General features: G+C 41.0%; 2 protein-coding genes and 1 long non-coding RNA gene across 4 annotated transcripts in view; 2 read left to right on the top strand and 1 right to left on the bottom strand.

Annotated features, from left to right (window-relative positions):
* Positions 1-23,565, top strand: part of LOC6545787 — a 49,083-nt gene that overhangs the window by 8,214 nt on the left and 17,304 nt on the right. The gene's annotated exons all lie outside the window — the stretch shown is intronic.
* Positions 25-1,269, bottom strand: LOC6545790 (protein snakeskin). Its single transcript, XM_001973404.3, has 4 exons — positions 1,154-1,269; positions 990-1,076; positions 583-779; positions 25-496 (listed from the first exon to the last, which is right to left on the bottom strand). Exons 2-4 carry the CDS (start codon positions 1,038-1,040, stop codon positions 256-258), a joined length of 489 nt encoding a protein of 162 aa, XP_001973440.1. The 5' UTR covers positions 1,041-1,076; positions 1,154-1,269; the 3' UTR covers positions 25-255.
* Positions 4,636-23,270, top strand: LOC26526416. Its single transcript, XR_001448575.2, has 3 exons — positions 4,636-4,950; positions 7,444-7,487; positions 23,190-23,270. It is a non-coding gene; the product is annotated as an uncharacterized LOC26526416 (long non-coding RNA).

Here is a 23,565-nt window from a genome sequence, read left to right as displayed (position 1 = left end):
TTCCCAAATGCTCAAAAATCTATATCCGTGGCGTGGTCCTAACTATTTGTATTTGCCAATTTAAGGATGTTAATCGTGAATGGAAATTGTAAACAGTTAGTGTATAGTGTATAGTAAAGCGACAATTGACCCTTACGAACGTATATAATTGATTGCGGATAAAAACTAGTTTGCACTTAAATCGATCTATGTATAAAGACAAATGTGGATGGTGTTCATTCGGCGACTGCGACTGTTATCCCCGCTATTTAGTTTCTACTGCGTGTAGTCGGTGTCGCCCTTCGAATAGTGTATGCAAGCCAACACGGTGTCCAGCAGGTACAGTGCGCCCTCGATGACGCACAGCGAGCCCATGGCAATGCCCACTTGGCGCTCCGCGTTCACATACACGAATCCCTCGTCGGACATGTAACCCTTCCAGTAATGGAGGGCCACTCCGCCCACAGCGATCCACATGATGCAGCCAACCACGTTCATGATGGTGTCACACAGCTCTCTAAAAAATGATCAAAACAACCAGTTGTGAAGGAAAAGATGCGAGTCAAAGTGATGCAGTAGTCAATAATGGTACGGATTGCTTACCCCTTATGCTTGGTGGTGCCGAAGGCGAAGGCAATGGTGTGGCATCCAGTGTATATCAGAAATCCAACCATGACGCCAGATGCCACGATTTCCGCATCGGCGCTCTTCTCCTCGTTTAAATTCCAAGTGCCGCCAATGCCCAGGAACTCGCCACCATCGCCCCAACGGTACAAGAAGAGGATCACCAGGTTGATGATCTGCGAAAAAGGAGCGCACAGGAGAGCAATGAGGTCACATTCGAGGGGGAATGAATCACTTGTGGGCCACGCCTTGCGTACAACTCGGCGTATGAGTAACATTGCTAATACACCAGGACTGATAAAACGCGCGCGCTTATCAGCCGAGTTATTGCGACTATGCCAGGCTATTGCTCAATAGGAGACAAGCCAAAGAAACCCAAAACTTACCAGCTTCAGGGCCTTGATGAAAATAGAGCCTACAGTCTCCACGGACACCATTTTGCACTAGATATGCTGATTTTTCTTATCGTTTAGCTGGAATGCGGGCAAATACTTTAGTTTACACGAAACCTCCTCCACAGAGCGTTTTCTCTTAGTTAAGGGGCACTCACAATCTTTTCTGTAATTTTCACGCGGAAACCACAGCGAAATGATTCGTGTTCGTATCGTTGCCGTTCGCCGACTAAACTGGAAAATATCACTGAAACGCAACCTGTCGCCCCCAGTTCGTAGTGTCGCCCAGAATTTGTAGCTTTTGCAATCTGAGCATACACGGTCAGCGATAAGATAAGATAGGCACACGATAACAGGTGCTGTTCGAGATGGGTTACTAATTTGTTGACGGTTCCCCATGGGGAGGTTCCGAAAGCAAATAGAACCCAGATGCGCATGCGCCAGCCCCACCCGCGTATCTTATCACACTCTGTCGCCTTACATCGCGATATCGCGATATCAGGTGCTCCGCTTTCCGAGTTGCCGCTTTCCGCAGCATTATTAAGCATTATTCATGGCGGCCACAAAGCCACAAAACGGGGAACAAACTCACTGCCATGAGAGACCGGAAACGGGGTTTCTTGCGTCATCAATGAGTTTCTGAAATACTTTCGGGGTGACCCATACCCACTGATAAAGCCTCCCGCTCCCAGGCATCCCTTGAAAAGCTTAAAAACCCAGTGACCTTGGCTCTATTCGATGATCGATAGCCCACTTTGATTGCAATACTTTGATTCTCCCGCTACTGATTGAAAAGCCCCACACAAAGTCACTGGAACCTAATCTGCATTTCAATTATCACAAACCTAGCACAATAGTCATGGCTGTAGCCCCTGCTCGAGATTTCGAATCAATTGGAATAGCAGAATGCAAAGTGATAGAAGCAATTGGGGAGCAAAAAAGCAACTTGCGGTTGGCATGAGATACCCTCGATATGTAATTCTTGGGTGAATGGTGCGTTTTAAGAATTACTGTGCAAAAATAACACTATGTAACATGAAAGACTACGTTGTTGGCCCAAACAATTCGATTGAATACGATGCACGAAAGGACAAACAAATTGGACATGAAGAACAAATTCTTAAGATCAATTGGTAATATTTCCATATCTGCATGTGGTTTTGAAAGGTTTGGGATTGGACAGCTTGGACATTTTGGACGTTTTGTATTCAAAGCCGCCATTATAATTTGCTTGTATAAATCATATGTTCAGAACATGAAACAAACACGACATCACACCTCATCAAGAGGTTTTTTACGACCTGCCATTGAGTAGCAAGTATACTCGTACACACTTATTTATGAGTACTATATTTAAAGAAGTATTATTTACGCTGTGCCGAGGTGCATATGTATATTAAATTCCATTTCGGAAAACATACAATAACTTTCTAAGCTAAATGTGTTGAACTCTTTTGGTCTTGACTTTTATTGAGTTATTGAGTGGTCGAAGCTTTACAAGATACATATGTTTTTCAGGTATTGTTTTAGCATAAATATTCTTTTTTATTTGCAATTTTTTTTTAATATTATACAGCGGATTCAGGGGCACTAATAATTGAATAAATAACATTTAGGGCTGCACTTGAATACATCCAAACCTTTGTTTTTGGTTTTGGCAAATTAAAAACTAAGTAAGGGCATATAAAAGTGCATATTTGGCAAGAGCCGACTTCTTGATCCAGGTACATATAGATCTGCTTTGCAAGTTGTCTGGTGCCTGAATTAGCAAAGGAATTCCATTCCCCTGCAAATACCACTGCGAACCGTCCAATCCATTCCCGATTTTCGAATCCCCATGTGGAGTCCCAGAAAGCGTAGTTAAATTTGGAAATTGTCTCCTCTGGAAAGCTGCGATGAATCACTCACAGAGGCAGCGAAAAAACCGGCGTCAGAACACCAAAAACCGGCATGCAACTTCCACCAACACTAGTGCAGTTCGCGTGTGGAGGCCTCTTCGTAAATCGACAATGAAGAGCGGAGAGAGTCGGCCCGTAGCCGCCAGCTTTTGTGTGCCTTCAAGCGTCGCCATATGAAAGTGATTGAAATATGTATATTCAAGAATATATGACATACATACATACATACACATATGCAAAATATAAAGTGGAAAAGGTGATTCAAATCAAATGCTAGTACATGTTTTCTTGCTTTTATATGTATTTTGGGACTTCTTCCCAGCTATATGTAAAACTATAAAAGATCGATTGTACCCTTATTCAATAAGGAAAAAGCTTCAGTAGTTTGAAACCAATTGAAATTCAATATATGTACACATATGTACGGATGGGTCATATATACTCAAGGGTTTTAATTTCTTTTGTTGAAAACAAACGTAGACTGCAGACACTGCCTTGAAATTTAACTGAAGCGCACTTTCGCCGGGTGTTGTAGACGCCAGACTGCTACAGCGACGCTTTACGTTGGAGGGCATTACATTACAGCACTGTAAAGTCTACAACGGAGAGTATTTCTCAGATACAAACACAGCTGTAAGTAACTTATGACCACTTGCACACCTTTTGGGGAGCACTTACCTGCCTTACTTGGACTGCCTGGCGTCATTGAGGTGTGACAGCGATTTGGTAGCGAGATTTCAGTTCGATCTTAGTGGGCGGATTTAAATTAATTCGCCAGACAGCCGAAAAGTGAGTCAGAAAATTACAAAGAGCACATGCAGTGTGGAGCTTTTCGGTTTTGTTTTGATTATCAGTTTGATTCAATTTTGCCTCTTCCTCGTTTTCGCCGGCTGCGTTGTTGCTATTTATGAATGAAAGTTGCGTTTGTTTACTTTTGCGCACCAAGCTCTCGAGAGAGAGGTAAAAGTGAGAGTAAGAGAGATTCACACAATCACAAGTGAAAAGTTTTCGCCACTTTAAATATTGCGGTACACTTACATATGTACATACATATATGCTTAAAGCGATTTATGAGTTTTTTACCACTTGAGTTTCAATTAATCTAAATGAAATTTAAGGAACAGCATGTCCCAATGAACCCCCAATATTTACTGTCAACTCTGAAATTGAAAAAAATGTATTTGACCAGCATTTTATGACATTTGCCAAACGCTTGTATTCATATTCATAGAATCGTAGACGCAGCAACTTACAGACGAGGTTAAGATAATAAGTTAGCGGTGTTAGTAAAAAATCGAATTCGACCTATACATTTAAGTGGTTTTAAAATGGCAGTGGATGAAGTTACCAAGGCATACATTTTAAAGAGTACGAATTATTATTAATAAATCAAATATTATTTATTGATTAAAAATATTAAAATTATTTATTATTATTCGACAAATATGTTTCAAATACATCCGATCTGTTAGATTACAGTCACGTAGAACTTGAATCTAACATTAAAGGACATAAAAGTTCTATTTGGATGCATCCATTTTAAGTTGCTAGCTCCACTTTACGAAACACAACTGTGGCAATACAGTCATAGACCTTTTCGTGGGACTAGGCATATTACACGGCCGCCTTGTTTATCCAGCCCGACTGCCGAACCCCAGTTTCGTGTCGCTATCCTTATCAGGCGAGTGCCTCGCCAGTAGTTCTCCGCTGCCTTCGGGGTCTTCGGGGTCCTTTAAACGAGCGGATGGCCGTGCCGTCGCCTCAGTTCGTCGGCAGCCGTCCCACAGTGCGGATGACCCAAAATCGGACCGCGGAGCGCCGACCGCCGACCTTTGACACCAGTTTTGCTCGCGTTCGCGATTTTTGCCGCGCTGCCACCGCGGTTTCAGCGCCTTCGATCCGTTCTGTGTTTGTGCTGCAATTTCGGTGCGAAAAATGAAAACAAAAACAGAGTAAACAAGAATTCAGGAGTTATGTGACAGAATAAAGTAAAGCCTCCGTGGTTCAATACCAAATCAATTGAAATATGTACACTCGCTTTGCAGGATGCATCCACGGTAAACAAGAGCTTGTGCACATGATTGTTTGTTTGCAAGCATCGGATTCGTTACCAGAGCGATTTGGCATACAGCGCGTTTCGCAACTAAGTGTCTCTGGTGTCCACAGAATTTGCCTATACGACTGAGGGCGGTCTCCCAAAATAAAGAGCATAATTTTTTTTATGGCCACTAAGCTCTAGATTTTTGATCGTTGCAAATTGCGGCTTTTTGCTATAGAGTAAAATTCAAATATTCCCCATACCTGGCAACCAATTCATACCATATATAATTTATTTTATAAAAACCCCTATAGTTCTGAACCGCACTGTAGGACATCAATGTTAGATATGTCACTTATCCTTGCTTGAAGCTTTTCAACTACTGTCCTTGATTCTGACGTTGGCTTTGATGTCTTTAAAAGGTCATTGAATAGATAAAAAAGGACGAGCTCCAACATTTTAGTCAGCTTAAACAGGGAGGACTTTAATGAAAACAGGGCATTTGTTTGTTTACATTTCGATACGGAAACGCGTTATCTTTCCGCAGAATAACTTGCACTCTATTTTAATGGTCAAATGAGCAGCGGAGGTGGGGATCTGGCCATAAAAATTCAATGAATTCATTTAATTTAATGTCATTCACTATTAATGAACGTTGTAGCTCTACGTTGACTTTTAAGCAGCATCAACATTTAGTAAATGTGCAATTTACAAGCACATGGTAATGAAATTACATCGAACATATGTATATATGTATGTATGAGATATGTGTGATAAATGAAAGTCTAAACAAAGGACTTTAAGTGCTATATCCTTTAAGTTGCTGCATAGAATGGCGTGTTATATTTTAGTTTTTATAGGAAATGTGTGATATAATTTTATAAAATACTTCGCTTTAAGAAACCTGCTTCTAATAATTGGCTAAATCATAATCACAGACTTCGCCCCTCGACTGTTCGCAATTGACTGAGTTCTTGAATAGAGTATCCTAAGCTTTTCTCCTTATCCGAATTTAAGATCTTACGTTTTTTCGGTGCCTTGTAAAGTATTAAATTCTATCTCCCATGAATGCTATCTCCTCCACTCCTCCAAGCTGCGGATTAATGTTTGTCCCCACAAGAAATAGCTCGCGGCGTTTATTTCTCTGCGACAGAGATTTGTAAATTTGTAATGCTTAACATGCTTTTGGGCGCAGAAAGTACTAGATAAATGTAATCATGGTGGAGCATGTTCTCCTTATTGGAAGCACAAAAGCGGGTGCTTCTGGCGGCCATGGCCCCCCGTTCGCCCTCAGCTCCTGTGCCAGCTTTTTGGCCCTCTTCGGAGCCTTCAAATATGCATAAACTAATTTTGGCTTATGCAACATACTTTTCGGCACACGGCATCGATGCCGGCTGCTGCTCCTCCAGCTCCTCCAGCTCCTAGTCTCCTCGTCTCCTCCTGTAATATTCATTACCTAGCCAGCCCATATGTGCTATTCCCCGTCCGCCGCTGAAACATTTAAATGCTCATAAATTTCGTTTATGAGCGAGATTCGTGCTGGACAGCCGTGCACTGGGAAAAATGATGTACTGAAAAGACCTGCAAGTGTCTGCAGTAGGTTTCTTGGTACTTAAGGAATGTAAATATATTCTCTTGTTGTAATTCATGAGTTACATTTAAATAGGCTGCAGTTTGCTTAAGAACAAAGATCACCTGTATGTGTAAAATGATGTTAACTTATTTATTTAGTATTGCTTTTTAAATTCCCTTTTTATTTTATCGAAAAGATCCTTCTGCAAAAAAGATAGCATATTTATTTTTGAGTGTAGCCACTGGGACTGGGCTCCGATGACGTCCGTGCTAGGTACTCGTGACGTCCTCCGAAAAAGGTGCAAAGTCAGGTGGGAATGGGAAGACACTGAGCTCCAGCTCCTGCTATTGCCAAGGAATCATCCGACAAAGAAGAAGTGGCCACGGAAAATGATTTATGGCAGCTGGGCTCTCGCTGAGGCTGCAAGCCAATTCCATTCCACGGTTTGTTTGGTCATCCGCTGCCGGTTGGTTGGCCGGATGTGGGAGCCAGCACAAATAGCTCCAAGACTTGTCGAATGCTGAATATTCGGTGTGTTTGGTGTTTGGCGTGTATTGTGTGGCATGTGTGTGCCGTGGTGCGTCATAAATCAATTTTAATGTGAAAATTATTGCCGCATACTTTTGGGTCGTTGTCGGGAATTTTTCATAAACAAAACATAACAGGAATTTGTGGGAGCAGGAATGGGCGGAATTCCTAGCTATTTTGAAACACATGTGACACCTTAAATCTATGGCTGCTCAAGGCCATAGATTATGATAATGTTAATTTATAAAATGGTGCATCTTTTTGTTGGAACTTTGACAGCGCTAAATAATAGAGGAATTATTTAGCTGGCTCTAAAGAATATTTATTCGATTAATGCAATGTCTGGTTACTTTAATTTAAGTATAAGTATAAATAATCGTTTTACTTATGCTAAACTTTCTTATTTTTCAGGTAATTACACCATTCTGCTTTAAAAGGACACACCTCCTTCAAATGTAAGTTTAAGACCTTGACAAATTATCTGGTTATTTACGAGACGGAACATTTTCCTTAAGATAACGTAGAAAACTCGATGCAAACTTTGCACCGGAAACTGCAAACGCTTTTGAACATTTTCCAGTCGGCCTCTTTGGGGTAAAAATTATTGCTTTTTGCTTCCATTTTGGGCAGAAAAATAAATATAAAAAGTTCAGGGTCTGGCAAAACTTCAATGAATGCACCGCATTTCTGCGAAATGAGAAGTAAAGAGACTAAACCAATGACTTGGTAAAAATATGCATTCAAAGGCAATTTTCATGTTTAATTAGGCTAAATAAATGTTATTATATTTCTCGCTGCTCATGATTCCAGTTTTATTTCGGGCCAGTTATCTTAGCCATTTTCATCTCATGCTATACTTTCAATTTCCACGTAGGAAGACCTTAAAGTTTAACATGCCACAAAGTTTATGAGTCTCAATTGGGAAACTGAAAAACTCGATAAAGAAAACTCAATAGCAATAAATTGACTAAAATGCGCAAACATGAAATGCTGCGCCACTGCAGCATAAAATATATTTTGGCAATAAACCCAATCGAACCTAAAGAACGAAAGAACATACTTGGACATATTGCTATGGGGGAAATGTATTTTCTTAAACCAATTGAAGAAGAGTGAAATCGATTGGAAAACTAACCCAAGATTCCACTTGAAATTAGCTGCAGTGATTTAACCATTGAAAAGCTTAATGAAAAGAAAAACCTGAAAATACGCCCGCTGCCTTGCGACCTTCACTACTTTACTACTATGGACTTAAAAAAGGGACCCTTCTGCCGTTTAGGGCTAGCCACTTCCGAGCTATTTCTTGAATTAATCTGCTTGGAATGCTCCTGGCCCATCTTTCGCAGGGACACCAAACAGACAACGACAGGTGGCCCGTGAAGTGGTGGACAGGTGGGCAGGAGGGCAGATGGGGAAGTGGCTACCCAGAAAACCAATTTGATCATTATCTGAACACATAAATCAAAGTCAGTGCAATTAGCGCCAAGGTAGAAGTCCATTTTAAAATTAATTAAACCGAAAACAAATCCACAAAACGAACCGCACAAGGCCCACAACTCACAACTCACAACTCACAGCCGGATCCGGATCCGGATTCAGAGCCGTTGTCCCAGTCGGATATATAGAGAAGTGGAGGGAAGCCAACAACACGGTGAAAACCGAATGAACGCTTTTCCCGGATGCGATGGGAAAACATAGGACAGAGCCAAGTGGAAAACTCCTGGCTGGTCGAATTACAAACAAGCAGCAGGATGGATTTTCCGGTGGTTTTCTGATTGCTCACTTTTATCCCGCCGAATAAACAGCAAAGGCAATGTGACCGCATTTTAGCCAAAACTTTGCTCAATAAAAGTTTATTACATTTCGAGGAAAATAGTAATTCAAAAATGTATTTCCCTTTCCTAACTTTTGACTTAAAATAGGCATTCAATGAATGTGTTACATTTGATTTACGATAAACGACAAAACACTTAATTCTTGGCTTACAAAGAAATGCGGGTATTTAAAAGCCCATCGTGTGGTAAAATAGTTCACTTTTAATGGTCATGTTAGCAATTGTTAGATTTAGCAAGAAGTACAAACAAAGCGAGAAACATTATCGAGTTGGTTGAGGAAATTATGCAAATGAACGAGAAAATTAATGAATCCCAGGACTTTCATTTAAAGTCAATCCAGGTATTGGTCCGTAAGGAAAGTGCAAACTCATTTAGTTATGAAAGACCGCTCGAGGAAAGTCATTCAGTCCATTCGCACGTTTTCGTTTGTATTTCTTTTTGGTTGCTCGCTTTCGGGGAAAAACTCGACGATTATCTTCCATTTATAATGGCTTCGGCTGGAATTGAAATCTAGTCTTAATCAATATAAATCACCAGCTGGCCCTCGATGGGCGCGTCAGGGGCATAGATTTCGTGTTCGCTGAATGCGAAGTGATTTATGCACTACTGCTGGGTGGTCATCGCCCGCCACCCACTCACCACCCACACACCACCCACACACCACCCACTCACCACCCACTTGGCAGCGACCACCCACCGCCCGCCACTCTGCCGTAATTACTGCCGGTCCGGTTTAGTGTGGTTTGCTTTGATGCACTGAGACAAATCAATAGACTATCCATATACTGTGTCAGTTGGATCCAAATGAAGCCTGGAATTGATTAGGCATGTGTTTATATCAAATAAATCGTTATAGTATTAAATTTTCACAATGCAATTAATCAAAAGCCTGAAGCTTACGAAATAAAATTGGCCATAATTGTAGGCTGAGAAAGAACTGCACTTTTGCAGTAACAATTTGTCTTGATTATTCTTTCAATAACATTCAATTATTTATTACTGTATTGAAAAGACCCTCAGCCCCATTTTCTCCCAGTGTGCGTTGTTTTTTTGGCGCGGTCCGGTCTGTCCGTCCTTAATTTGATTTGTGTCCTAGGCGCGGCGGCTGGCGATGCAGGCTCACTCGTCCTTTCGAGGACTCCGCCAGGTGAGAGGGGTGCGGCCAGTCGAATACTGGACAACGGTCACTGATTGTGCGGCGTCGCCTGCCGGAGCTGCATATCTGTCGGGCGGCTTCTGGCCATGACTGGATAAATCCGCAAGATTAATTAAATTTTATAAATTGAGATACAGTACTGTAGTAATAGATCCATGGGAATTCATCCAGACTCGAATTTTAATTGAGAATGGTAAACCCACATCTAGATCACACAGGAATGCAATTTTATTCATAGTTTTCGGAGAACTCATACGAAAACCAATTTATTTTCCTCTTTGAGTGCTGGGAACTGTTTACTTCTTTTCGATTATAATAACGAAATTCTCGGCTTACTTTTTATACCCCTTATTCCGCAAAATGAAGGATTTCTCGTTCGCACTTCCACTAGCTGAGTAACGGATATCTGATAGTCGGGAAACTCCACTTTAGCATTCTATTCTAGGTACAAGACTTTCTAGCTTGAGCAAATCACACAAATCATCCAAACAATTATTACCAAGCGAGTAAACTTTCAAGTCTTAAAACAAAATACGCTTTTTTTAACTAATCGAATTGAAACAATTTTACAAACGAGATTGTTCAAAGAAAGTTTCACATTAAACTTGTCAAGATAAAAAGCGAAAGTTATAGAGCGAATTAAGGCTGTCATATAAAGTCCCTCTTGGTTCGTTTCCAATCCCTCGATGACGTCGTTCAATATTTCATTTTCGAAATGGCGTATAAATTACGTTCACCCCTCAATTAGCGTTCTCAAAAACCAGAAACCCGATAATGTCCGAGGGGCTTGGAGTTGGCATTATCCTTAACCCCGCCAACTGCGACATCAAAAAGTTAGGGCTAATTAGCATGATGTGGATCAACAAGCCAGTAATAGCATCAAGAATTTAATATTCCCGCTCGAGTGCAAAGCGGATGCACAGTCTGAAATGTTCCTGCTTTTTTATTTTGGTTTTTCTGGCCTCGTGTTTTCAGCAGATTGAATGCTAGAGCTCCGAGCTCCACCTCCCGAGGCGCTGCGACACCCACTTTTTCCCAATTGGGGGATGCATCATGTCAGGTCGCTCGGCGAAAATGTGTCATTTTTTGTCACTAAAAAACGTGGCAAGTTTGGGTAATTGCCCAATTGACAACAAGCAATAATTCCTCAAATTGCTAAACTACGGATGAAAGATCTTTTCGTGTGCCGCAATAAATATGGCTCTTATTTTTGAAAGACTTGCCGATAGAATAGCGCTGGAATATGGGTGGTTTTCATTCGAGTGTATTTCTGTATGTGCCGAGGGCCGCTCCTTGTTTATCAAATTTATTTAGCAAATGGACGTCAAGCGCTTTTCCGTCGCTTTGTTCTGCGCTGGGCGCCAGCAGACTGGTTCGGATGAAAACGTTTGCCTTGAAACGGAAACTGGGCTTGAGTGGCGCATCTCCGAGGACCCATTGCCCATTGCCACACCGCCATCGTATCGCCAGATTGCCACGCTGCCACTCAGACAATAAAGGATAACCACGAATGTCCTGTGAAGCGGAGCGTGCCCGAATGAGCCGGAGCATGCGTCATTTTCCGCTCGCTTAATGAAACGTCGCCAACAAGCCGTATGGCTGAGATGCTGGGCAACGATTCTGAAAATACGGAGAAAATCCCCAGAATGTTAAACTATTTCACAGGATCCAAGGCATACACGCACAGTACACTGGGCATAAAAGTGGCATTCAAATTTCCCTGGTCCAAACTGCTCAAACGGATCAATTTCTCTAATTTGCCAAACATTTGAAGATGTTTTTCTTACGTTCCTTAGAAGTGAAAGATTTTTAAGACGTTGTATTTATAAATCAGACTACAAATCGCGTTCTCTTCATAGAAAATATATTGTTTAATTAAGAGTGCCTAATTCGAATTTGAGTAAACGAATATTATATTTTACTTAGCACTGGGAGGACTGGGTTTCGCAAATGAATTTCCTTCCGAGTGTATATCGATAGCATGTCTTCAGTGTCCCGGGCGAAGGAGGCGGCACCTCCTCCTTTGATCCTTTCGGAGAGCCATTCTCGGATTGTTGTAAATAATTGCCGGCACTTGAGGGGACGTCCTTGCCGTTGTAGGCCCAAAATGGCCAACAAAGGAGGCATTGTTATGGGTGTGTGTGTGTGTGTGTGTGTGTGTGTGTGTGTGTATTAACAGTTTTGGGTCCTCGTTCTCGACCGGAAATCGGAAACCAAATCAGGCTGACAAAGCCTTTCGAGCAACAAATGGCATAATGGAAATCGAATGTAAAATGCTGGCGAATGAAACGCTCGTAAGCAGCAATTTGCCTGAATAAATAATATTCGCAAGTGTCATCGAGTTTTCCCTTCTGGTCAACATATATGCATCTATGTATGCTCGAATGACTATGGGTGCGGTAGTTTCAAGGATAATCCTGCTGGGACGAGCGTCCTTTGTCATCTGTTAATTACAGCCACTGCGGGTACAATTGTCTGCCATTGATTAAGACAGCCGAGCACTTGGCTGCGAAGTCCTGGGAAATAATAATAAGCGAGAATGTCATTAAAAGTTTCCAAATGCTTTCGAGTACACCCGAAAGAGGAAACTCAAATACGAGGATGGATGTGTGTTTGTGTGTTTGTGTGTGCTTGGCACACACACTCCTTCCACAAAGGACACGAAAATGCTGTGCTCATTCTCCCTCTGTGCCCCTTGCCTCATAAGCACTTGCCATAATTGTAAGTGCTTAACGTAACGTGAAGTGTCACTCCAGTTTTCATCACATCGACTCTCCATTCGAACATAACTATCGACTCGATAATTTGATAACGTTTTTGCCACGCCCCATCGGATGCAAATTGCCGGAGACATTCAATTGATAGCTGCGCCTAATCGAATCACTTTGGATGCTCTACTTACGGCCTCTCATTGCGGCAATGGGTTATGCTTTGTGCCATTAGCGGGACACAATCGTTGCTAGCATCGCCGCACAGGCACATAAACGGCTCAAATAGGCAACCACGGGATTTCATGAAGCTCTATGGGTGCACTCGGAGAAAATCGAGCGCCTTTCGAAGGCTTTTAATGGAAATTGTTTTAGAAGCAGAACTAAAAATGGTACACTTGAGCGCTTAATTATATTTTAAAACATTTCACATTACTTCTGCCCTTAAATGATTGATTATACACACGTTGGCAAGTAAGCACTTGAGAATTCTAACGCTTGTGGAAGCGAAAAAAGATATTCCTCATGCAGTCTACGTTTGCATTTAAGCATTGTCTTCAAGAATTTGTATTTTTTAATATAATAAGACATCTAATAAACATTAAAAGCAAGCAGTGATATCCGAAGGGGCAGGGGCTTCTGGGTAGCCGTGCTTTTCTCCCAGTGTATACGCATACGCCGAACAAGGTGTGCGCCGGTCATATATGTACATGAAAGTGAGGTGCCTGGAATTTGCCATTAATTAGTCTGCAGGTGTCGTTGGCCAGAAGAACGAAGAACCGAACGAAGAAGAACAAGGTGGCTAGGAATGGCCAGGAGCTTGACCGCACCACCTGGATGGGTGGTTAGTGTGGGTGGGCGGGCATTTGCCGGAAGCGTGGCCTGCCCATAAAAATTGGCAAACAAAGGAAACTTTTCGCCGAAGGACACACAACACGACAGTGCGTGAGCAAATGTGTCGACCGAATGGTTGGGGGCTTTGGGGCAATGTTCGAGGCACGATTTACGTAAATTTTTATTACAATAATAACGCCAGGCGAGAGGCAACGCGCGAAATATACTTAATGAAAGAAACCACAGCGATCGATTTGTGTATTGGCCTGGCCAAAAAGCTGGAGGGGAGTGGGACTGGCCGACTGCGGGGAAATGGGTAAATGGGTAAATGAGGGGAATGCACGACGACGGGCCCTAATGATGACACATCCTGGGGATGGTGGGGCAATCATGGGGGAGGGAAAATGGGGAAAACGTGGCCCCCAGCCAACCAGTGCGAACCAGTTGCCGAGTATTTCCCAAATGACGTAAGAAGTTGCAAAAGGACTGCGCGCCAAACTGGCACGGATCAATAATCGATGTGTAAAAAGTCGGTGACTGTGTTATGGGAAAGAGGACCTCATTAAAATTGCTCTACAGACTTATTGGTTGCCTGCTAGAGGTAACTTCCCAGCAAAAAGTTTAGGCCAATACACAATCTAGCTAATTTAGTGGCAATTGGTTGCGTTAATTCCTTTACAGCGGATTTACAAACTTGCAAACTAAAAGTGGATATTAAAAAGGACAAATAGAATGGAATGAATTAAGTTGGAATATTATTTTAAATACCACCTTCTACAGTTCATAGAGTTAAAACGTATTTTTCTAGATATTATCCCACTTATTTGTTTAACTTGCTTAACTCTTTCCGCTGAACTCGCTTTTCATGCATTTGTAGGTGCTCTGCAAAAAACAGAATCGGTTTGAATATCTTTTGAGTTTGGCCAACCGTGACATCTTATATTTGCATATAGCCTGTAGCGTGTATATATTTTAATTCGCAATATTGCCATTCCTAGTTTTCGGTTCAATAAATGCAAAACAAATGCTTAGCTTTAAACCAGAATTAAACGATTCACTAACTGGGCGAATAAATGACGATACATTCTGAGAACGACAGGGGTCCGTATTTTGCTGGATTTCCGAGTAACGATAGGCGTGATTTTCCTCCTGGAAAAGTTGAACCCTTAGGAAGACTGGAAGGACAGGCAACACAGGTGCGAATTACACAAATTTATGCTGAAATCATTTGATTTGTGGGCCAGTCGGGGAAAGTTTCAGTTCGCACATAATTCATTAAGCCCGCTGTCCCCACTTTTTGGCCCATTTCGGCTGTCAAACCTGGCCCAAACCTAATGTGCCCTAAGCCAGGCCGAGTTTGCGGGCTGTCACATATGTGTGTACGTGTCAAATGTGAATCCAGCTCGCTCAGTTCGTTTAGTTCGGGGACAGCTAATACCGACCGATTCTGACTCTGAATGACTCACCCTGGCCTGGAAAATTGCGGCTGTCAAACTAGGAGCGCTTTGGCCTTTTTCCGTCGTCTCGATTTTTTGGCAGGGATACGTTTCATTTGATCGATCCCCTTTTTTTTTATATCCCATTATTCTGGCAACTACACAAATAAAAAATATTGCTTTGCATTCTGACGTTAAATTGATTTTAACCAAAGACACTAGAATAATAAGATACATTGGTTTGGCACTATGCAGCCACTTTTTTGGTGGCGGCAGTAATTTTGTGCTAGAAGATTTTCGGTCCGAAATCAATTTTGATCTAAGAAAGGAATTTGATTAATGTTTTGGTCAATTTCGTTGTAATATGAGCTAAATATTATTATTTTTATAAGAAGTTGTTTTAATATTCTTTAGCTAAAAGCGCCGCTCGAATTAGCTATAAGCTCAGATGGAACTGTTAAATGCTAAAATTGCGAGGTTTTTAAAAATATCAAATTAGAATATAACAAAAACTTTCAACAAAATAATATTTGCATTTCAATTACTGCAAATTGGTCATTTACATAAGTTTGCATATTTTTTACTTGTGTACTAATAATTTGCACTAATAAATATACTAAATAAATAAAAAACTTCATATGCAACCTGTTTATTGCAAATTTGAATTCTTGAGGCAGGACCAGCGCACCTAAGAATCACTAATTGCCAGAGTACAAATAATATGTATGTATGTATGCATGTATGTATGTATGTATGTATGTATGTATGTATGTATATATGTATGTATGTATGTATGTATGTATGTATGTATGTATGTATGTAGTGTATGTGTTACTTGCACAAAGTAGTAAAAATTGTCCTAAATAAAGCCTGAAGAATGTTTAACTTACTGTCGGACACATAGTTATTGCCGCTTATAATATTTGCTTAGGAAAAATATTTTCTTGAAGCCCTATAATTCCCAACTGGTTCTAGTGAAGACTGTAAGGCATGTCATCTAATTTAGAGTCGCAAAATAGTTCAAGTCATCTCTCTTACCGGTCGAGCAGTGAGTGTAGTGTATGTGTAGTGTATGTACCGGTGTATGTATGTATGTATGTATGTACATATGTATGTATGTATGCATGTATGTATGCATGTATGTATGTATGCATGTATGTATGTATGTATGTATGTATGTATGTATGTATGTATGTATGTATGTATGTATGTATGTATGTATGTATGTATGTATGTATATATGTATGTATGTATTTATGTATGTATGTATGTATGTATGTATGTATGTATGTATGTATGTATGTATGTATGTATGTATGTATGTATGCATGTATGTGTTACTTGCACAAAGTAGTAAAAATTGTCTTAATTAAAGCCTGAAGAATGTTTAACTTACTGTCCGAACACATAGTTATTGCCGCTTTGAATATTTGCTTAGGAAAAATATTTTCTTGTAGCCATATAATTCCCAAATAGTTCTAGTGAAGACTGTAAGGCATGTCTTCTTATTTGAGTCGCAAAATAGTTCAAGTAATCTCTCTTACCGGTCGAGCAGTGAGTGTAGTGTATGTGTTCTTAAGTGTGATTACTTGCAAGATCAAATTGGCATCCCTCTTGAACAAATAACCGGGCAAATGTTATTCATACAAGTGTTTGAAATGTTATATTTATTTTAAAATATTTATTCATAAAAAATATTTAAAATACAATATAAAATTATTGTGAAGAAATTGATTTCCCTACACTGAAAGGGATATATATTTTTTTGTTTATTCGTATACAAAGTGCTACTAAATTAATCTCGAGCTGTAAGTAATTAAATAACAAACTATTATTTTGTCATAATTATATTGAAATAGTGAGGTCTTTAAAGTGAGTAGTAAAAATTGTCTTTAATAAAGCCTATAAAATGCCCGAAACGTATTTAAAACGCATTGGCACAATGGCAACGTATGAATCAAAATCTGTCCTGTTTTTCATCCTTTTTTGAAATTTTCAGCCTATTTTTTCCGTTTTTTTTTCTCAATCTGTCCTTTTTTTCAGAAAAATATTGGCATCACTGATGCGTACAAGAGAGCTGCTGGCTCTAGAGTCAGCCCGAAAAAATGGTGTGCAATAAAATTGTATGGCGTTACGCATCTTATTATTCTAGTGTCTTTGTTTTAACTAAGAGGTGTAATGATATTTACTCACGAAAATATAATATTCTATGAATTCAAAATACTATGATGACCTATGGTGATATGATTTAAAAATATATCAATAAGTATATTAGTTTTGTGCAACCCTAGGCAATTCGAATTTTTGTGTTCGTTTCAGCCTGATTCCACAATAAAATCCACCGGAATTATCCAATTATTGACACTCCATGTTGGCGATGCAATATTTAAAAACTATTTCGGTTCAAAAGCTCTGTAAATGTTTAAATTTTGCCATCTGCACGTCGCTAAGCTAGCAGCACACCAGTTTTTAGTGGCTCTAAAAATCCTGACAACTTCTGGCCCGGATCCGTTTGACTGGCCATCGACATCGGCGGAGGTCCGCAAATTGGTGGGCAACATATTAAAGCTAGCTCTGCACACACGGATCGAAAAAAGACTCAAAAGTGAAACATTTTGCCATCTTGCTCGTCTTCTGGGGCGATGTCATTGCCATTTAGGTGGCAACTGGAGGCGAAATGGCGTTTATGTGTTTGCATGTCAGCCCGTCTTTGTGGGCGCTTGTTGTTGGGCGGTGGGTGGTGGGCGGTGGGTGGTGGGCGGTGGGTGGTGCTGGCCTGTGTTAGTTGTAGGTGGAAATGTGGGCGCAAATAGGCGGTGGGTGTGCCCTGGCAAGTTGCATGCTCCACTGACACGGGCGAAAGACATCGGGCAGGCAACAAAGTCCGTACACGTATCCTTCGAAAATTTGTGTTGATTTGCTTTGCAACAATGTATTAGGCAAACAACTGCAACTATACTCCTTGGGGGCATACACGAACCCACGTGTCTATGTGCACTCGTATGCAGTGAACTTTCCACTCGGCAGATGGGTGAGCACACACACCGCTGGTCAAGATTGTAGCAGAGGTGTGCTAGTGGGAGATTCTAAAAGCATGTTCAGCGGAGTCCGGAAATCTGTGCCAACGGGAAGTTTAGCCTGATTGGGTCACCTCCCCATTTAGGCGACCAAAATACCGGAAAATATTGTCAAGATATTGCAACTTTACACTATTAAATACATCTTTAAAAAAACATTTTTAATTATGTGTATGTACCACTGCTAACTAATGTTCGACTTAACTAATTCTCCACTGAAATGAGACTTTCTACTCTGTTTGTGTTAATAAATTGAGTAGATTGCAGTTTTATTATGATTACCCCAAATGTGCACAGCTGGCTGGGCAGGACACGTTTCTGTTCTGGAAATTGGTTTCCACAGAGCCTTTAAGGATGGAAAATTGGGCTGTCTCACGTTTGCTAAGCATATTTCAGGTGCTTAACTAATTCCTTAAATCATAGCAATTTGGAGCAATAAATCGTCGTTCATTAAGCTATGCAATCAATTCGTTTTGTAATTGCCTAGCAGAACCCAAAAAGATAAACAGCATCTACTGTGTGTGGCAAAACTGTAATGACCAGGGAAACAAAAAAATTAACACAGCAAATATTTGAAAATAAGCATTCCCCTGTTCGTCATCGATCCTTATAAATTTGTTCTCTGTGAGTTCGTAATTGTCCTTGCGTGCCCGTAAAATCTGTTTGCTCGAAAGCAATGCATCCCACACGGAACAATCCGCATCCTGGTTGGCGTGGAGCTGGCGGAACAATCGAAACCGTCGCGGTTGCCGTCCTTATCTAAAGCTCCTCCTTCCCGCTGTCCAGGACACGGGCGCAGGACTCCGGCCGTCCTTGCCGCTTATCAAACGCCAATCAAAATGGTGCACGCGGCGAAAGCGAGCGCGGATGTCGAGAGCGGCAGATGCCACGTGTCTGGCTATTTAGCATGGAAATTCGCCTAATGGTGGCGGGTCTAACCGGGACACAATGCGACCGAGGGTCTGCAGTGCACTTAAAGAAATAACTCTTTTATCGGCGTCCACAGAGTGCTACTTCACAAAAATGATGGGCTACCTCCGCCTGCTCCTTGTGCTCAGAGAACCCATAGATATCCAACTCGATTTGATGAGGAATGCAACCTAATGTACTAGAAACTATAAACTCGATCAAATCGAGTACGAGACATTTCAGTTGAATATGCCATCTTATTTATGTCTGTGTACAAATTACATAAAGGCTTCAAGGTAACCGGCGGACTCAGAACACAGAACACGCAAACGGAGCATTTAAATCGATTTCGACGGGAGCGGCGGCATTGGGGAGTCCGCCGGAGTAGCTTGTTTATAGCTCCTGCAAATTTATCTGACTGTTTTGCCGTTATTTATGGACAACCCCGGACCTCTCCACAATCCGCGTTCCATTCTGGTCAACGTTCTCCACCGCCGTGTGTCCGTGTGTTTTCAATAATGGCCCTTGCAATGGGGTTAAAGCCGCTCGAAAGTGGGTCCATTCAATTTGCAAATTTGAGCACTTCTGAGTGGCCCCGTTGTGGCCACATTGTGCCGGATATGTAGTATTTCCCAAAAGACTTCTCACCCAATCAAACATGAACTCATACCGACTGGCACATTTAAGGCGGACAACTTTTTACAGAACGTATTTAATACTGACTTTTTTGATCTGGCTTTTAAAAACCACAAAAAACACAGCACACAATTTTATGCAACCTAACTTTTACATCACCCAAATGTGAAACTCTTATTGAAAGGCTTGTAAATTGCTTAATTTTGTGCCATTACATTTGCCAAATGGGAACACATTTTACGAGAATTACTTTGGTTTGGTTTGCCAAACATTAGTTTGCAAAACATAAATTTAATCAATCTAAAATATGTTTTTAAATACGTAAATATTTTTATACGCGTTACTCATAGAGTGAAGGGTATACTGGATTCGTTGAAAAGTATGTAACAGGTAAAAGGAAGCATTTCCTATGTTGATAATCGTATGAACGTCGAGATCTCAGGAACTATTATAGCTGGAAAGTTGAGACTAGACGTGCAGGTCAAGTTTTTGAAAATTGTTTTGAAATTTTGTCATTTAATATTTGTATTTTCCACGCACAATTCAACGCCCACAAGCCGTCCAAAACTCCAACGCCCACACTTTGAATTTTTTTTTTATTTATTTATCTTTTATCAAAAGATTGTTGAACTTTCTCCCAGTAATTGAGTAACGGGTATCTTATAGTCGAGAAACTCGACTACAACGTTCTCTTTTGTTAATATTCGACAGCGTTGATAACGGGGAGTAAGCATAGCATACATTTCATGTATTAATTATATATTTTGTGAAAGAAAGTAAACTTTTGTGATTTGTTGGAAATAAAGATATTTATTAGATATCGGCGCTTAAAGGTTCGTTCATTAAGTTATGTAAACAAAGCCAACAAATTTGAAACCAATCATTTCCTATCTCAACCTAAGTTGACAGACCTCTTCAGCTAGTAAAATGATGTTTGCTGGGTTGTCATAGTCAAATGAACTTGGACCAAATTTCCAGTCGGCGCCCGTCCGAAATCAAAATCCAAAATCGAAAATGCCGACATGTGGGACTCATTCAATTGCCAAACGATTATCTCCGGCCTCATCAAACACATCCGCACATCGCCATGACTTCCGACTGGAAAACCAGAGAAGTCGATGCGAAATGCCTGCAAATGAGCGGCGTTTGTTTGCGGTCGTCTGCGGATGCGGGTCCTGAAGTCCTGGAGGCCTGGCGTCCTGGAGTCCTGGAGTCCTGGACTCTGGTCCTGTTCGGCACCCTCGGACATTAGTATGCCGCCGGGTGGATCCAATCTCTGCTCTTTGGCGATGGGCCCCCCCTTCCGTCGCTGGTGTGCACTCGACTGGATTTATCGACAGGGGCCCAGACGACACAGCCTTTGTCGGAGGAGACCGCAAACTATTTCAGGTGCCTAATCGCATTCTGCCCAAAAACAATTCGCATTCGACGTGTGGGGCCCAGGGGCCCTGGAAAAGCAGAGAAAAACGGTCCGGAAAACTGCACCAAACCAGAGAAAAATGGGCAACTGGCTGGCAAACTGGCAACAAACTGCCGCATTGTCATTGAAATTGTTGGCCGACTTTTTTCTTTGTAGTTTGACTTTATCGCGAGGCTTGGATTTGGCTTTCAATGGTTTGATTTCCCAAATTCTTCATTCGAGCTACGAGGAACATATACAGCTTTATGCCACTGGATAACAAAATAATTGTCAAGAACCATTAAAAACAAATGAAAATTCTGTAAAGAATGTGATGAGCTTTGAAAAGGAGTTTAACATAAATGTAAATTTACCTAGAACGAAGATACTTTCTAAAAAAAGTTAAATAATTAGTGTATTTTGTTTTCCACTCGGGCTCATGTCTATAAATATTTTCATATTTTCATGGCTTTAAAGTTTTAGTTTATCCTTGCGCTTTTAAAAACCAGGTATACTGCATTCGAATCATTCGACTGATTCGGTCTGTGCCAGATTTTTGCTGTATGCCCTGAGCTTTTTGCTTGGCGACCGCCTGTCATCAGAGGCCTTCCGCCCTTCTGGCTGCCACGCCCACACCGCTATTGTTTAAGGCACATCGGGAACTATAAATCAACAAATTTGACAGCAGAATGTGCAAAGTGGTAAACAAAAAGCAACTTCGGAAGCGGTTGCAAGCCAAGGACAAAGGCAGAATGTCTGTGTATTTGCACTGGGGAATCGAGGACTTGTGGCTTGAGAGAGACTAGCTCCTGTCAGAGTCCTGCCATCTGGATGTCTGAATATCTGGCCGTTGATGGTTCCCGTGATGCTGTTGCTCCGCCTGCTGGCGATGGCCATTATTGGTAGTAATCAAGCGTGATTAATTGAATTGAAATTGAATTTTTGTTTGGCGCATGGGATGTGTTGTTTGGCAGTTGTACAAAATATGCTGGTCCATGATCCACGGAAGCTTATCCATGTGAGCTAGCCTTTCCAGTTGTCGTACGCTAAACTTTAGCACCTGGCTAATAGGAATATCCCCATAGTAATGTACGAGTAATGCATGTAAACAGAGGGAGCGAAAGGTCTTTTGGGGCATAATTACACCAGGATTCTCATTTACATGACCACTAATCAGTCTAATTTACATATATTATATTTAAATAATTATATAAGAAGTATTTCCACGGGGAGTGTATTCATAATATATTTAAACTACAATGCAACAAAGTCCACCCAATTTAAAGGATGCTAATGATAGTGCAATGTTTGCATCATACAGTTATAGGTATACATAATTTTTAAAACTTTATGATATTTAATATTTGACTTAGTCCCTTTAACTTGTAATATTAACTTGTAATATTTAGTTCCCTGCTGTTGTTTTCTGCAGAAAATTGTAATTTTGCTGAGCTTGGTTTCTGAACCTAAAAGCTTTGTTATCCTTCCCAGCTCCTTTGGATTTTATAAAAATTGCGGCGGCAGCTGTCCTGAATTGCGTTCCTACTTTTACCTTGTCCGTGAAATGAGTAATCTGTATCTACGGAATACACGCAAAGCCAAGTAGCCAGTAATTGTGGTGTGGTTTCTCCAATTCTTTGTGATTGCTCTTGTTGACTTTATTGTTACTCAAAAGAACACGATATGTTGCTCTGGACTCAAACTGAACACAGGTTCGGAATATACCTTTTACCTTTCTGTAGTTTAAATTAGTTGGACCTGTAAACCTGTTTTATAACAAGTAAAATCATAGTAATTAAAAATGATTGTAAGGTTTTTTGTGAAATCATACTAATTGAATACGGCTTTGCTTTACTAAGGTTAAATTGGTTTGGGTTTTACTTGTTTAATTTGAATTTCATGGAAACCATATTAAAAATTGAAAGGACTCGGGGAAAACTTTTACAACCCCCAAACGCTCAGTAAGAAAAGCAATTGGTTGGCTCAATAAACAACTATTTATCAACTCATATTTGAACCGAACAACCAGCGAAAGTTTTTATTTTTGTTGGAGTTACAGGGTTCGATTCAACCATATGAAATATGACACGTTGAGCAAACTTTTCAAGCTATATATAGAAGTAACGACTCATCACTAACCTCTTGTCTGTACTCTGTCTTTTTCAAGGTAACGACTCGAATCCAGATGATATATTGCAACGATGCCTCTCGTGCAGGCGCATTAAGTTCGCTTATTGCCGGCAATAAACTCATTTACGTACTCGACCCGAGCACCTTGCTCCTTGTGGCAGGAGCCACCTGGGTTGCCGTGCTGGAGAGGAGTGCGGGCTCCTTCTCCTCGTCAGGTGCAGAAACAAACGCGGATGCGGACACAGCTACAGCAACGGATACAGATACAGATACAGATACGGTTAGGAATTGGAATAGGAATAGGGATACGGATAGGGATAGGTTTAGGGACAGAGATACGAATACGGATACTGTGCTCAAGTACTTTACGCGAGTGTTCAGGTGTGTGGGCTGAGCTAACCAACCGAGCAGGA

This window comes from Drosophila erecta, unplaced genomic scaffold (genome assembly GCF_003286155.1).
Source record: "Drosophila erecta strain 14021-0224.00,06,07 unplaced genomic scaffold, DereRS2 tig00000021-arrow-pilon, whole genome shotgun sequence".
Classification (NCBI taxonomy): Eukaryota; Metazoa; Arthropoda; class Insecta; order Diptera; family Drosophilidae; genus Drosophila; species Drosophila erecta.
The sequence above is the reverse complement of the archived record's forward strand: the minus strand, read 5'-3'. Positions and strand labels throughout refer to the sequence as shown.